At 39.9% G+C, this 14,084-nt stretch overlaps 1 protein-coding gene across 1 annotated transcript in view; it reads left to right on the top strand.

Moving 5' to 3' along the window:
• Positions 1-13,664, top strand: part of sntb2 (syntrophin, beta 2) — an 82,274-nt gene extending 68,610 nt beyond the window's left edge. Inside the window, exons 5-7 of the mRNA XM_086027427.1 lie at positions 272-468; positions 4,888-5,078; positions 8,547-13,664. Of these exons, the coding sequence (XP_085883553.1) occupies positions 272-468; positions 4,888-5,078; positions 8,547-8,639 (481 nt within the window). The 3' untranslated portion in view covers positions 8,640-13,664. The remainder of the gene's footprint in view (positions 1-271; positions 469-4,887; positions 5,079-8,546) is intronic.
• The last annotated feature ends 420 nt before the right edge of the window (positions 13,665-14,084 follow it).

The raw sequence follows: 14,084 nt of genomic DNA, 5'->3' as shown, positions 1-14,084 counted from the left end.
CAAAAAAATATATACTCTTACATGTACAAAGAACATGTACAGTAGTACAAAAACATTTTTGGTTTTAAAAAATAAATATTTGTATATACTGTCTTATACATAATTGCATATTCATGCTAGTATGGCAACAAGCAGTAGGCCTTACTTTATTGAACTATTTTAAACATCTCCCTCACACAGCCTAAACTCTTTTCCAGTACAATGGAGTAATTGTGCTATTTCTCTAAAAAGAAACGACTGGTCTATTTTTACTTTGTATATCTCCATCCAGACTAGTGCATTCTGGCAGTGTCCGTGGCTCTCCTGCCCAGAGTTCCGACCTGGTGTTTGCTACTCGGACCGGCACAGGGCGAGGCATCGAATCACACATCTTTCGTGTGGAGACCCACTGGGATCTGTCTTCATGGACAAGAGCCCTAGTACAAGGTGCACATTCCGCTGCAGAACTCATCAAAGAGGTCTCTATTGGTGAGTGTGAATCTTTTCGTCTGGAAATGAAATCATAAATGAGTACATTCCAGAGTTGCATATCAAAATTAAGTATAATTTCATTTAAGTGCATAAAAAAAAGATCCATTTCATCAAGAAGATATTACAATACTTTCCAATTTTCCGCCAATTCTATTACAACAAATATTATTACATATAATAGAAACTACAGGCAATACACTTCCATATCCACTACTGATTACTATATTAATAAATGCTGTTAAGCATAGTTCACTATTCGATTATCCTGGATTCTGTTAATACGGATTGGTACACCTATTATTAGAAATATGGGTAAACGGGTTTACATAATGGCACAAGAAGAATATATGATAATATAACCAGACAATAATGACCATAATATATCATATTATAGGGGTCGCCACAGCGAATCAAGTGCACGCTCGATTCGCATCGTTAATTTGGCAAAGAATTTTACGCCAGATGCCCTTCCTGACACAACCCTATTAGCATTGCACATAATAATAATTATATATATATATATATATATGTATATATATATATATATTATTTATATAATAAATATAATAATAATTTATTATAATTTATATATATATATATATATATATATATATATATATATATATATATATATATATATATATATATATATATATATATATATAATAAATTATAATTATATATATATATATATAATTATTATTATGTGCAATGCTAATAGGGTTGTGTCAGGAAACTATATAAATCTCCATTTCATAGCAGCATGGCGGTGATAAACGAGCATCTAAAAAGGAAGCACGTTGTGACTCATGCCCGATTTCATTTATGTCATAGGGACAGTCGTTTCTGGAAGCTAGCTATTTAGCACAGACACAGGCTACCGTGTGCATCTGAGTGAACACCACACGCATGTTCTGTTGTGGTAAGCTAATATTTTGTAGCATCTACTACGAATTAGGGAGGTATTAGTCAGCAAATGCACGTTTATTAAAAACCAAAACAGTTTTTGAATACCCGCGGTTGACATCAAGCGAGAGGATTGGCGCTGCCTCGCGGCCACTCTGACCACGTACAAAGTGTTGCGTTTAAGAGCTCGGAAATCCCAAAACTCAAAGTTAACACAACATGACCCATTTTCCACAAACCCTGTAACATACCTAGGTCGTTAGAATACACCAATTTAGAGTGGTAAAAAAAATATGTTCCTCCTGATCTTTGTATTTTTTCCATTCTGGGTGCATACCACATTTTGAATGTGTTGATCAAATTATGCGTATTAGAGAAGCAAAGCAAAACGTTTGGGATTAAGGTTATATAAAAACAAAATTAAAAACCAATACAAGTTTTATTTAGCACAGTGCTTTTCCCTAAGTTTACTCATGATATATGATTCCACTCTTTTCTACATTAAAAAAAAAGGCTTGGTGCCCAAGAAAAGTGAAATGTGTTTACAAGTATTTATTTTAGTATTTATAGGTAGTGTTTCATAGTATTAATGCAACTCAGCATAGTGTAGAGTTTTGGGTTCCATTTTGAAATGCACTAAACATTTACAGCTAAAAAGAAAAAATTCAGGCCACAGTATCGCCTTCAATTTCAATTACTCCATCATTTATAAACATATCAGGAATGTTGGCACAAGCTGCAAATTTAATACAAGTTCAATGTACTTTCATCTTAATTGCTGTTATTATTCTTTTATGCATAGTTTAAAGAATTTTATCTGTAAGATACCGATGGTCATATAAGAGCCTGGTGCGATTACGCCACGATTTACATATGATCCGATTAGTCGACTAGCAAAATAATAATTTGTAGTAGTTTCTACTTGACACGCTTGCACCAAACATCATTGCGTATTGCGTTTGTGGATGGTTGCAGTACCACACTAGCGCACAGAGACAAGCATGGTAGCGATTTAAAAAAAAAAAAAGAAAATCGAATCGAAAATCGGGGACTGGAAACACAAAATCAGAGTGAATTGTTACATCCCTCGTAAAATGTGATTTTTTAATTTTTACAGGGAAGCATAATTCAGTATGATTTCAAGTTTTATCAACTCAAGATTTTGTTTTGAGCTAATAGTTCCAAAGGTAACTTATTGTTCATTTGATGCCTGATTTGATATTGTAAGTGATGCCAATGCGTGAGTATATCCACATGTCATGTTTTATGTTTTAATTGATGTGATGCTGTGTGTTTCCTCGTCTGACTTCCTGTCTGGGTTGCCATATTCTGTCCAGTGTACTCTGTTGTAAATAGAATTGTAAATAAGGACCGTTTATGCATTGCGTACCTATTTTTATTTTGAAATTAAATATGTAAACATTTTTTTTGCTATTTTATATCACTGGTCCACAACTCCAGGTACTCCAAGTGTAGTGGACAATTAGAATAAAAGTGTGTGACATTAAAAAGAGGGTCATGTAACTGTCAGTCAACCACTGCATCACTCCATGGACATCTTCATCCTCAGATGTTCCATCTGTGTAAATTTGAGATAAAACCATAAAAATACTGAAGCACAACAATAGGCAACAAAACCAGATTTTTTTTACGATAAATTGAAGTAGTAGTAGTCTTAGTTGATTATTCATGCTTTAGAGTTGTGTGATGAAAACACAAATTCATTTAAGAGGGAACACAAATGCAAATACAAACCAAAATGCCCCTATACACTTTATGATAATCCTTGAGATTATAGGAGTCAAAACTGTCACTAAATATAGTTGGAATTAATTTCCGATTGTTAACACGGAGGACTGGTGTTTCAACTGGACTGGTTTCCTGATTAAAGGCCTTAACGTGCTCCCGAATCTGCCTGTGGCTGCTGGGACACGTGAGTCCGGTAATAGTCCTGTAATATCGTTCTTCCTATCTGCAGTTTCGTCACTGTTTCACACCGCTGCGTCAGAATTGTTAAACTGTGTCCAGGTTTTCAATAAATGTGAAACACAGCGGCTCGTTTTCTACTCCCAATCGGCTGCACACTATAAAGAACATTGTGGATTTTATTTTTTATTTTTTTTATTTTGTTTTAATTAAACCGTTTTGTTGTTGTTGTTTTTGTTCAAGTAAACTGTAGTAAACCAGTTTTCTGATATCAAGTGATGTTAAGCTTTTTACTTATGGAGAGAAAAACACTTAACAACCATAAAATCCCAAATATTGGGGCAATTATTTTAATATTTTCAGAGAGTGATGTGGTGACAAGTGGTCGTAGTTTTCTAACATGACCAATGACCAAGCTTTTTCTCTATAGTGAATGTCTAGAAAAAGGCTTCATGCCTATAAAATCCAAAATGCAATGTTGATTGTTTTGATACTGACAGAAGTTAAAGTGGACAAGAGTGGATGTGCATGTGAATTTTGGTGAGGATTGCTTGTAGTTTAACCGATATTCAGCTCTTCTACATTAAGCATTTTAGACTGTCCCGAAAATTCTGGAAGCCAGTTGAACCATAACACCGGCGACTTTAAAAGGACATATGCTTTTGTGTACCGCCTTTGCAGTCAATAATCATGCTGATGAATTCCGCCTTTATGCTTCATTAGTCATTGGTGTTTAATTACAGTGTCAAGAAACATGGCCATGGTCGTATATCATGTGGTAGGTAGCTAGGCAATGTTACTGAACGTTAGCAATTTTCGAAATCAAAAGTTTATTAGCTACTAAAATATTGCTAAACTGTGGCTATGTTTCGAACATGTTAATACCATAATATTATAACATCAAAATATCCTTTTACAGCATTAAAAACCATATATGATCAATACATGATCTAATAAAAGCGCTTGAATCCTCGCATCTTCGTCCCGAGTCTGTATTGAATGATGGAAGTAGCAGAAAAACTTCAGGTGTCACGGAGATGCCATTTAAAACAATTCAGCCACTGAGGAGCATTACTCACTTTTGTGCCAAAAGTTGAAAGCAAAGCTTGGGAGCATAAATGAGAAACAAGGTGAGCGTAAACGATAAACCAGCGTAAATGAGAAATTATGTCATCAAGAGCAAAAATGTCTCTCTTAAATATTGTTTGCTCTTCAAAACTTTCGTTTGAACCAAACAGTTTTGTTTTACTCTTAAAAAAAATTTTGTTAGAATCAAAAAGCTTTGTTTACAATTTAAAACGTTTAATTTGATTATTTTTGGTACAAAATCTGATTCCATACTGTCCCAAAGAAAAAAAAACAAAAAACAGCACAGGTTTAAACCAGCAGAAGAGACCGTTTACTCTCAGTCCAACAGTTTTGACCTTTGAGTTTTTTCCTCCGAGTCGTGTTGCTACATGAATATCTTTGTATTTTCATCATTCAGTTAGGATATATGGAAGAAAAACTGCAAGTTACATACATTTTTCTCGCCTTTCCATTCACTAACATCCACTAATTGTGACTATTCTATGCTTCGTCCAGGCTGCACGTTGAACAGACAAGATGTCCGGCTGACACTGCACTATGAGAAAGGCTTCATTGTGATGAGGGAGGCAGCCGAACCAGCCAGTGGCGCTGTACTGTTCAGATACCCTTATGAAAAACTCAAAATGTCTGCTGACGATGGAATACGCAACCTTTACCTTGATTTTGGAGGTCCTGAGGGAGAAATGGTAAGTTGTGGCCTGTAATGCTAGTTAAGTAACATGTTACACTAATATGACATTTTGGGATTAATGAGTAACACATAATTTCCAGACCTATAATCGGATTGAAGTTATTTATCCTGGTCACTGCATTAATATGTGGGGAGGATGAGTTGCCCAAGCCGAGGCACTTAAATTTGCTGAAGCAGAATGCTTTAATCCAGATCCGCATTGTAAATGAGGAACTGTTGTCAATTGCCTTATCTGGTAAAACAAAGAATTTTAAAAAAACCTATATTAATAATAACCAATAGAGACTTCCGGTCTGAGGGGAGCCATGTGAGGACGTGTTTTAGAGGATCGAGCTCCTCTCCAAAACTATGCCGAAGGTGAAAGCAGCTATTTAAATCGTATATCTCGGGGCGTACTACTTGTCAAAGTTGAGGCACTGCACAAGACTTCAACTTTTGACTTCACGTCGGCTGAAACATGTCTAAGAACCCCCGAAAGGTGACTGACACAAGAGCTAGCACCAGGGGTAGCCTAGAGGCTAACGCTACACTCGCTCCTACGCCGGACCTGAGCTGCCATGACACAATTCTTGGGGCTATTTCTGAATTGAGATCTGAGCTGCTCGCCAAAGCACACAATCTGCTGAAATTCGAAACCAAGTGGAACAGCTACGAGCAGAAATTAAGCTAGCTTGCGATAGCGCTAACGCCAAGAATGAAGCTCTGGATAAATGTGTTGTTACTCTCTCAGCAGCGAATGACCACTCCGACCTCATCGCCTCCCTAGAGCGAGATATGGCTAAGGTACAAAGGAACTAATAATACGCAATAATTGCTGTAACTTGACCCAGATGATCCTATCTTCTTTGATCCTATCTTCTCGAAAATTCACACATTTGATGAAAGTCCTATTTTGAAGACATCTACAAACTCATTTTTCATCGGAGTTGGTAGCGCCATCTACTGGCTAAAGAAAGTATATGTTTTATTCTTTGATGTTTTTCTCCCAGTGGGTTGACCACATTTACCTCATATTTGCTCGCAAGAGTGTTTAGGCCTTTCTGATGTTGCAACACGAAGTTTGTGAAAACCACGCTGATTTGGAGGTCCTCAGAACAGTGGCTCAGCTCAACACCATCGGCAGGGTCCTTGGGGGTGCATGGGAGTTTGCCCAACCAGTCTACATGCGTTTTGTGCATTTGGAGAAGGCGTTCAACTGTTTCCCTCAGGCAATTCTGTGGGGGATGCTCGGCAGGGACGGCGGCATAATGTAGTCATTAATGTATAACATTAACGGCAAACATTCAGGATCAAACCTATGTAAATATACGCAGTAACTATGTGTAAATACACATGTATATACACACCAACATACATCTATATAAAAAGTATGAAGGAACACTCATTTTAGCCTGTACATAGTACAGAGGAAAAATACTCTAAGTGACAGTGCTGCAGTGCTGCAGTGACATGTAAGGAACAGCATTGGATAAAAATAAAACTAGACTAACAATAGTGGGGAATGTTGAGTATTGCACGATATAAGCTCAGGTGCAGGACTGCCCAATTGCACTAACGTCCACCAGTTTGTAGAGACTACACAATGTTCTTGTTAAAGAGTCTGACAGCAGCAGGCAAGAAGGAGCGGCGAAATCTCTCCTTTGCACAGCGAGGGTGTAACAGTCTGTCACTGAAGGAGCTGTGGAGTGCTGTTAGGGTGCCCTGGAGGGGGTGGGCCGGGTTGTCCAGCATTGATGACAGCTTGGCCATCATCCTCCTGTCCCCCACTGAGTCCACAGAGTCCAGGGAGCAGCCCAGGACAGAGCCGGCCCTCCTGACCAGTTTGTCCAGCCGCTTCTTGTCCCGGGCCGAGACGCCGCCTGCCCAGGTGACCACTCCCTGGAAAATGACCGATGCAACCACCGAGTCATAAAAGTTCCTGAGGAGTGGCCCCTGAACCCCAAAAGACCTCAGTCTCCTGAGTAGGAAGAGTCTGCTCTGCCTCTTCCTATATAGAGTGTCTGTGTTGTCGCTCCAGTCCAGTTTATTGTTCAGATGAACACCTAGATACTTGTAAGTTGAGACTCTGCCAACATCTGTTCCCCGGATATTCACTGGTGCAAGTGCAGAGTGATGCCGCCTACCGAAATCCACCACCATTTCTTTGGATTTCCCCGCATTGATCAGGAGGCGGTTCTGCTGGCACCAGTCCACAAAATCCTGAATCTCTGTACTCCGATCATCTCCGCCTGTGATGAGGCCGACAATCGCAGAGTCGTCAGATAACTTCTGCAGGTGACAGGTAGGACCAGTAAATTGAAAGCCTAGCGCATTTCATAACAGCTCGAGCTGTAACAAAGCACTTTACATACAAACAATAAAAAGGCCAGATATTAAGAATGGCATAATTGTGGCTGCCTAAGGAAGATCTGAACTTCATATTCTGTCGGTCATTTTATTTGAACATACGATGTGTTGGGACAGGAGCATTTCGCTCAGTGAGAGAAATATTCAGGCCCCACCCATTAGCCACGTTCTGGCTCCGCCACTGCCTCCAAATCTAAGACCATGAACCTCAGTCAGATAAGGGTGCAGTGCCCTCTCCAGGTTGGGGATGAGATCCTGCCCCTAGTCGAAGAGTTCAAGTATGTTAGGGTCTTGTTCAAGAGTGAGGGGAGGATGGAGAGTTGCAGCGTGGGATCTTTGCGGCACCTGCAGTAATGCGGACTCTCTATCGGTCTGCCGTGAAGAAGAGGGAGTTGAGCCGGAAGGTGAGGCTTTCAATTTACTGGTCCTACCCTACCGTTCCTACCCTCACTTATCATCACAACCTGTGGGTCATGTCCCAAAAAAAAAAGATCCTGGATGCAAGCGGCCGAAATGAATTTCCTCACCTATGGTCACAAGCTATGGGTCATAACCCAAAGAACAAGATCCCGGATGCCGGATACAAGCGGCCGAAATGAATTTCCCCCGCTGGGTGTCCCTCTCTTAGAATTAGGCTGGGACTCGAGTCGAGCGGCTGCTCCTCCGTATAGAGAGTGATCCAGATGAGGTGGCTCTGATTAATATGCCTCTTGGATGCGAGGCATCCGGGCTCATCCCATCGGGAGGAGGCCCCGGGGACGACCAAGGACACAGTGGAGGGACTGTTTCCCGGCTGGCCTGGTAACGCCTTGGGATAAGTACTTACCCCGTTGTGATCCGATCCCAAATAAAAAGAAAATGGATGGATGATGGAAAATAATTGAAGTGTGTTCCTCCCCATGAGCTTTTTGTAATTTTTCATACCATCTCATCAACGCAACAGCAAATTGGGGCGGGTCTGGAGGCTTTTGACATCGTATCAGAGTTGGGAACACGCTGGTTGTAGCCAAGTAGTTGACTATATTTTGTCACAACCTGTTTCAAGATGTCATGAATCCACAATCAACTGCTAGTAACCTTTCTCCCATTTCCTGTCCTTTTATTGTTCCCCTATTAGGTATTTGACCTTCACTCGGGTCCAAAGCCAGTTGTGTTTGTCCTCCATGCTTTCCTTTCAGCCAAGCTCACTCGTATGGGCCTGCTGACATGAAGTATATCACATCAGCCGGAGTGTCGTTTTACGTGGAGTATGAACTGTTCACCGACGAGCCCAGACACACCTTGGACCAATCTCCCAAGATGGTGATATTCTTGCAAAGCTTCCCAGCTCCGTTGGACCTGACATTCCACCACCACTCTCCCCTTTCATCAAAATGTGCCTTCACACTTGCACACACTTGTCTTCTTTCTTTCCCACGACAGCTTTATTGCTAAGTCAAGTTTTAAAGAGGCGTTTTGCTTGAAGTTCTCAGACTTAGCAATAAAAAAAAACTTTAATCATTCCACTGATAGTTTAGTGATCATTCAAGACACTATGGGCTATGAGAGTTGCACACTTTTCTGACTGCGCAAATTCTCCCATTGACTAATATCTGTCCTTCACACACCTTCCAGCCAAACACGCACTCTGGTTGGACTAAATCTAAATGTCTAAAATCTAAATTCCATGTCAAATCTGACCTTGTGTGTATTCGCTACTCAACCTTAGCACTTTTTGCACTTTTACATACTTCAGAGTCTGGAGTATGTCAAGCTACGTGGAAAGGTGGAACATCAGATTGCACTAGAAGTTTGGATGCAGTTACAATATTCGCCATGTATATTAACCCATTAATGCCGGGAGCACATAACCGCCTTTCTGCCACTAGAGCCGGGAGCACTGTCTTCGCGTCTTTCTAGCCTTTAAGCCGGGAGAGCGTATACGTAATTTTCTTTTTTTTTTTTTTTTTTTATCTAATCCTTGGTATCTTAACCAATGAAATGCATCAGAATATACACCTGACGGTGTCGTGAGCCCGCGGAGGAGGTTCCGGAATACTTTCGAGTCATAATGCCGGACGCGGCCGATCGCGGGAGCTTTGAAATGAGTAACGGCAGTGATATAGACGACACGCTTGTGGAATTTTAACCAGTGGACCCGGTCGAACGTGATATATGATTAAGATATATGTTTGGAGACAATGACAATATCGACGGCTTTGTAACAGAATAGAGGATTGTAACTACCGCTCTATTTAAATATAAATAAATAAAAATAGTGCTTCTCTTGCACTGACACTTTAGTTTTACATCTTCGATTGAAACAGTAAAGATTAATAAATTTGGGTCTACACAAAAGCCACGTCTAAGGTCTCAAATTCTTTTGGAATGATGTTTCTATCTGCTACAGAGGCTGAGGTATTAATAATTTTCTAGGTGTTGAATTTCTGGGAAAATGTCATGTTTTAGAGGGTGATTCCCAAGACGACCTCAGGTTTTGGGGAGCTGTTGAGCCAGGCGCTTTAGGCCTTAATAGGTTAGTAATTTTGAAAGTTATCAAATGTGTCACTCAATCAATAATCACTGTCACAATAGGTGGGTTTCCATGTGCCTATTTGTATTAGAATTTTCGAGAATTACGAAAATAAAGCTGAATGTAAACGCTAGATATTCTTAAATTCCTAGAATTGGCAAAATTGTTTTTATATTTGGAGGGGATGGGTTTCTCAGTGCATCGATAGAAGGAAAATGCGAATTTTGGCTGTGGAAACAGGTTTTGCAAAGAAACGATGATATATAGTCGCATGTTTTGACCGAACATTACATCACACGTACATATTGTAGTCATAAAAAAAGGCGGCGGACAATAGAGTAAGGTATCATTGGGGAAGAGGACGAAGAAATTGAAATATTAGAAGTGAACAACCACTGAACAACTTCTTCCCAGAAGCCTTTTAAGCCCCTGGTTTCAATGCAGACGGAGAGCAATGCGGTCATCTCCGACAGTCTTCTTAACATAAACAATTTCCTTTTCATGACGGCTCAATATACGGTGAATGTTGATTCAATTTCAACCACGAAAGCCCGTTCAGCAATCTGTCCATGATGACTTTTGTTGACAGTCAGCCGATTGTCTTGTAGCAGAGTAACACTCTCATATGACATGTCATGGCGCAGTATCCGCTCCTCTCAATATTCGCTAATAATTAAACTAATAAACTAATAATTGAAACAGGCATGTTCGTTTGGTGCAATTTTTACTAAATTTGCGTCAATTTTTTGAATGGAATTGGATGGAAACCCCATTATTTTTCTCTTTTGGTTTTTCTTCCTTTATTTATTTTTTAACTGCAGCCTCATGCAGTAATGTCAAAACTGTACTGTATATTGACACGAAGGCTCAGCTCTCCAACCACCAATCAATCACACCCCAACTAGTGCTCATGATTTAAATCATCTTGAGCAGGGATCACCAGCCACTGTGCATACATAGCTGCTCAGAGAGACTGAACAAAGAAATACTGTAATTTATTGAGTTAATCAATGAGACACTACGAGTTTTGGTTGTGATGTTTATTCGCAGAGAATATCTGCAATGGCAAATATTTGTTTTTGGATGTTTGTTTACGATACTCACCTACAACTGCAAAAAGCAATTCTGCTTAAAAAAATGTTCCTGGCTGGCTTTAAAGGACAATGCGTTTTTTTCCACGAGGATTTTTTTTTTTTTTAAATGTGACCGGTTTGCTGAAGAGAAACATACTTCAAACACGCTTCATATATATCTGAGTGAAAACCGAGTTGGAGACCGCTGATCTACAGTACGGCAGGATTACTGCCTTTTTTATTGATGAACCCCCAAACACGCATTGAGTCACAGGCATAGTATTAATCAGAACTGGGCACTTGACCCTTTTTTGCCGGTTGGGCCGCGACGCCCCGCCCTTGACCTGGGTACCCTTCCGGCCTCGCTCCCCCGCCCTTATTCATAAAAATGATCACCCACCCCCCGCGGCCCGTTAAAAAAAAATATATATATTTTTTAAAAAGCATGCATGAGGCCGCCGCAGGAGACATGCTAACGGCAGAGGTTTATTCAAAGATCATTAGCTGGCTAATTTACTTTTCAAACCCGTTGTGGAAACACTTCAAACACGCTTCAAACGCTCCACTAGTACTTACCCAACTGCACGCGCTTACTTCCATTGCGAGCCCCGGGGTTGGTTTTGTTGTATTCTATAATTATTTTGGGTCCAACAGACGGCTAGAAGTCGCATTCAACAAGTTACTTATTTATTTTCCATTCCACACTTCCCCTCCTTCACACTTCCCGGCCTTCAAAATAAAAGCATACCAGCAAACCACTACACAGCAGGTTTGCTACGGCGTATTTCCGGAGCGAGGAAAGAGAGAGAGAGAGAAGAAGTGCATGAACTCCACCTAGGTGTGCTAGTATCATCTTGAGTGCTGCACGCAGCTTGACTATACTCGTGGGCACAACGTTGTTTTGAAACAGTTTCGTTCCAAGTCAGGGGGCGTCGCTACAAAATGACAGCGACAACAATGGATATCGTGCCTGCTACAACCATAAAGGGACGGGCATGACTAGACAATGCATTTAATTTTATTGCGAAAATTATCTGGAAGGTGGCGGTTAAGGGGGAACGTGGTTGAGTCGCTTCTTTACACACACATATGTGACATAACACCCACGCCACTGCCAAACTAGTGCGGGTGCATCCTCTCCTCCGTGTGGGAAACTGTATGTCATCGCAACATGTGACATAATGGACCAATCAGAGCAGCAACAATTCCTGATGTGTGCGTAGCATGTGTTGCAGACCTGTCGCCAATAGCACAATGCGTCAGTCATGTGAATCAATGCGGCAGTTGTCACTCGCGCCGACGCGGGAGTAGAAAGAAGCCTAAAAATAAGCCTTTCACCGGGGTAGACTGAGATGAAATTTGGCCGTCTTGCGAGCACGTCGCACACATGAGGGTCAATTAGTGGGCCGGACTAAAATCCACTTCCGGCCTTGCTTAGTCGAGCCCTTTTTCAAAATTTGTCAGCCACCACCCCCGCACCAAAAATGGGCGTCTGGCCGGGTAGGAGGGTACTACCGGTCCGGCCCCGGGAAGGACTGCCCAGCTCTGGTATTAATTGAGTTACTTGAGTAAATCGTTTAATTAGAATTATCACATAAAGAATCAAAAACATTGTCTCCTTCAAAGTGGCGCCGCACGTCCTGACTGGCCAACTAAATTAGGTATTTTTACATTTCAAATGTACTTTCTACAATGTCTGTCACACTTTTCGATGACATTATCAAGTCTGAGGAAACGTAAACGTCATTCCAGGGTTTCCACGCAGCCTCAGCTGTCACTGAATTACGCCACTTTGTTGGTTCTGCATTCATTCTCAGCTTTCATGCAATGGCTGTGTTGTCGGAAGTGTGGACAGGAGAATCTGTGCAGAGAAAAGTGCGCAAGTCCAGGTGCCTAACAAATGACTTGCTCGCAAACAGGAGAGAGCATGACCCCACATGAGGTGAAGGTTTATATGACACTATATGAATGATTTTAGACAATCAAAGAACGGCGTATAGATGAGTACCCACTCAATAACATAGTCGTCTTTGCCGAGCAGCCTTCCAGTGTACTTTTGACTCGTTTAATCAAAGTGTTTTGTTTTTATCAGAAAGCGACAAAACAAGACTTCTAGAGCCAGTATGCAGTTAAACATGCAGAGAATATACAAATAAAGCAGATTTGGCTTGGTGTGTGTTTGTCTTCCGCACGCTTCTGGCTGCTTGCATATGTTTCTGCAGTCTTTTAGTTAAGTCACTTTTTTTTCTTTTATTTCTTGAACAACAGAGGAGGGTTGGGGGGATTGGTTAATGCTTTAAAACTCACACCAACAGTATTACACTTCTTTGTGGCATCCGAATGAGCTTTTTATGAATTTATTAGCATGACTTGCTGGCATTGAATTTGACATGAGCTTTTTACAATGTTGTTTGTATGACCAAGTATTACCTCTTTGACTTGCATCCATCCATTTCCTAGAGGGTGTAAGGTGAGCTGGAGCCTATCCCAGCTGACTTTGGGCAGGAAGCAGGGCACTCTTTGAACTGATCACCAGCCAAATGTATCTATACCAGGGGTCAGCAACCTTTTACACTCAAAAGAGCCATTTCGGCCCGTTTTTCACGGAAAAGAAAACACTAAGAGCCGCAAACACTTTTTGACATGTAAAATGAATATGTGTGTGTGTATATATATATATATATATATACATATATATATATATATATATATATATATATATATACATATATATATATACGTATATATATATACATATATATATATACGTATATATATATACATATATATATATACGTATATATATATACATATATATATACGTATATATATATACATATATATATACATATATATATATACATATATATATATATACATATATATATACATATATATATACATATATATATACATATATATATACATATATATATATACATATATATATATACATACATATATATATATATATATACATATACATACATATATATATATATATATATATATATATATATATATATATATAGTAAAATAGTGTTGCTTATGAAATCCATGCCGTCATCCA

Source organism: Filicampus tigris, chromosome 4, assembly GCF_054856515.1.
Source record: "Filicampus tigris isolate MCC_2025a chromosome 4, RoL_Ftig_1.0, whole genome shotgun sequence".
NCBI classification, from domain to species: Eukaryota; Metazoa; Chordata; class Actinopteri; order Syngnathiformes; family Syngnathidae; genus Filicampus; species Filicampus tigris.
The sequence above is the reverse complement of the archived record's forward strand: the minus strand, read 5'-3'. Positions and strand labels throughout refer to the sequence as shown.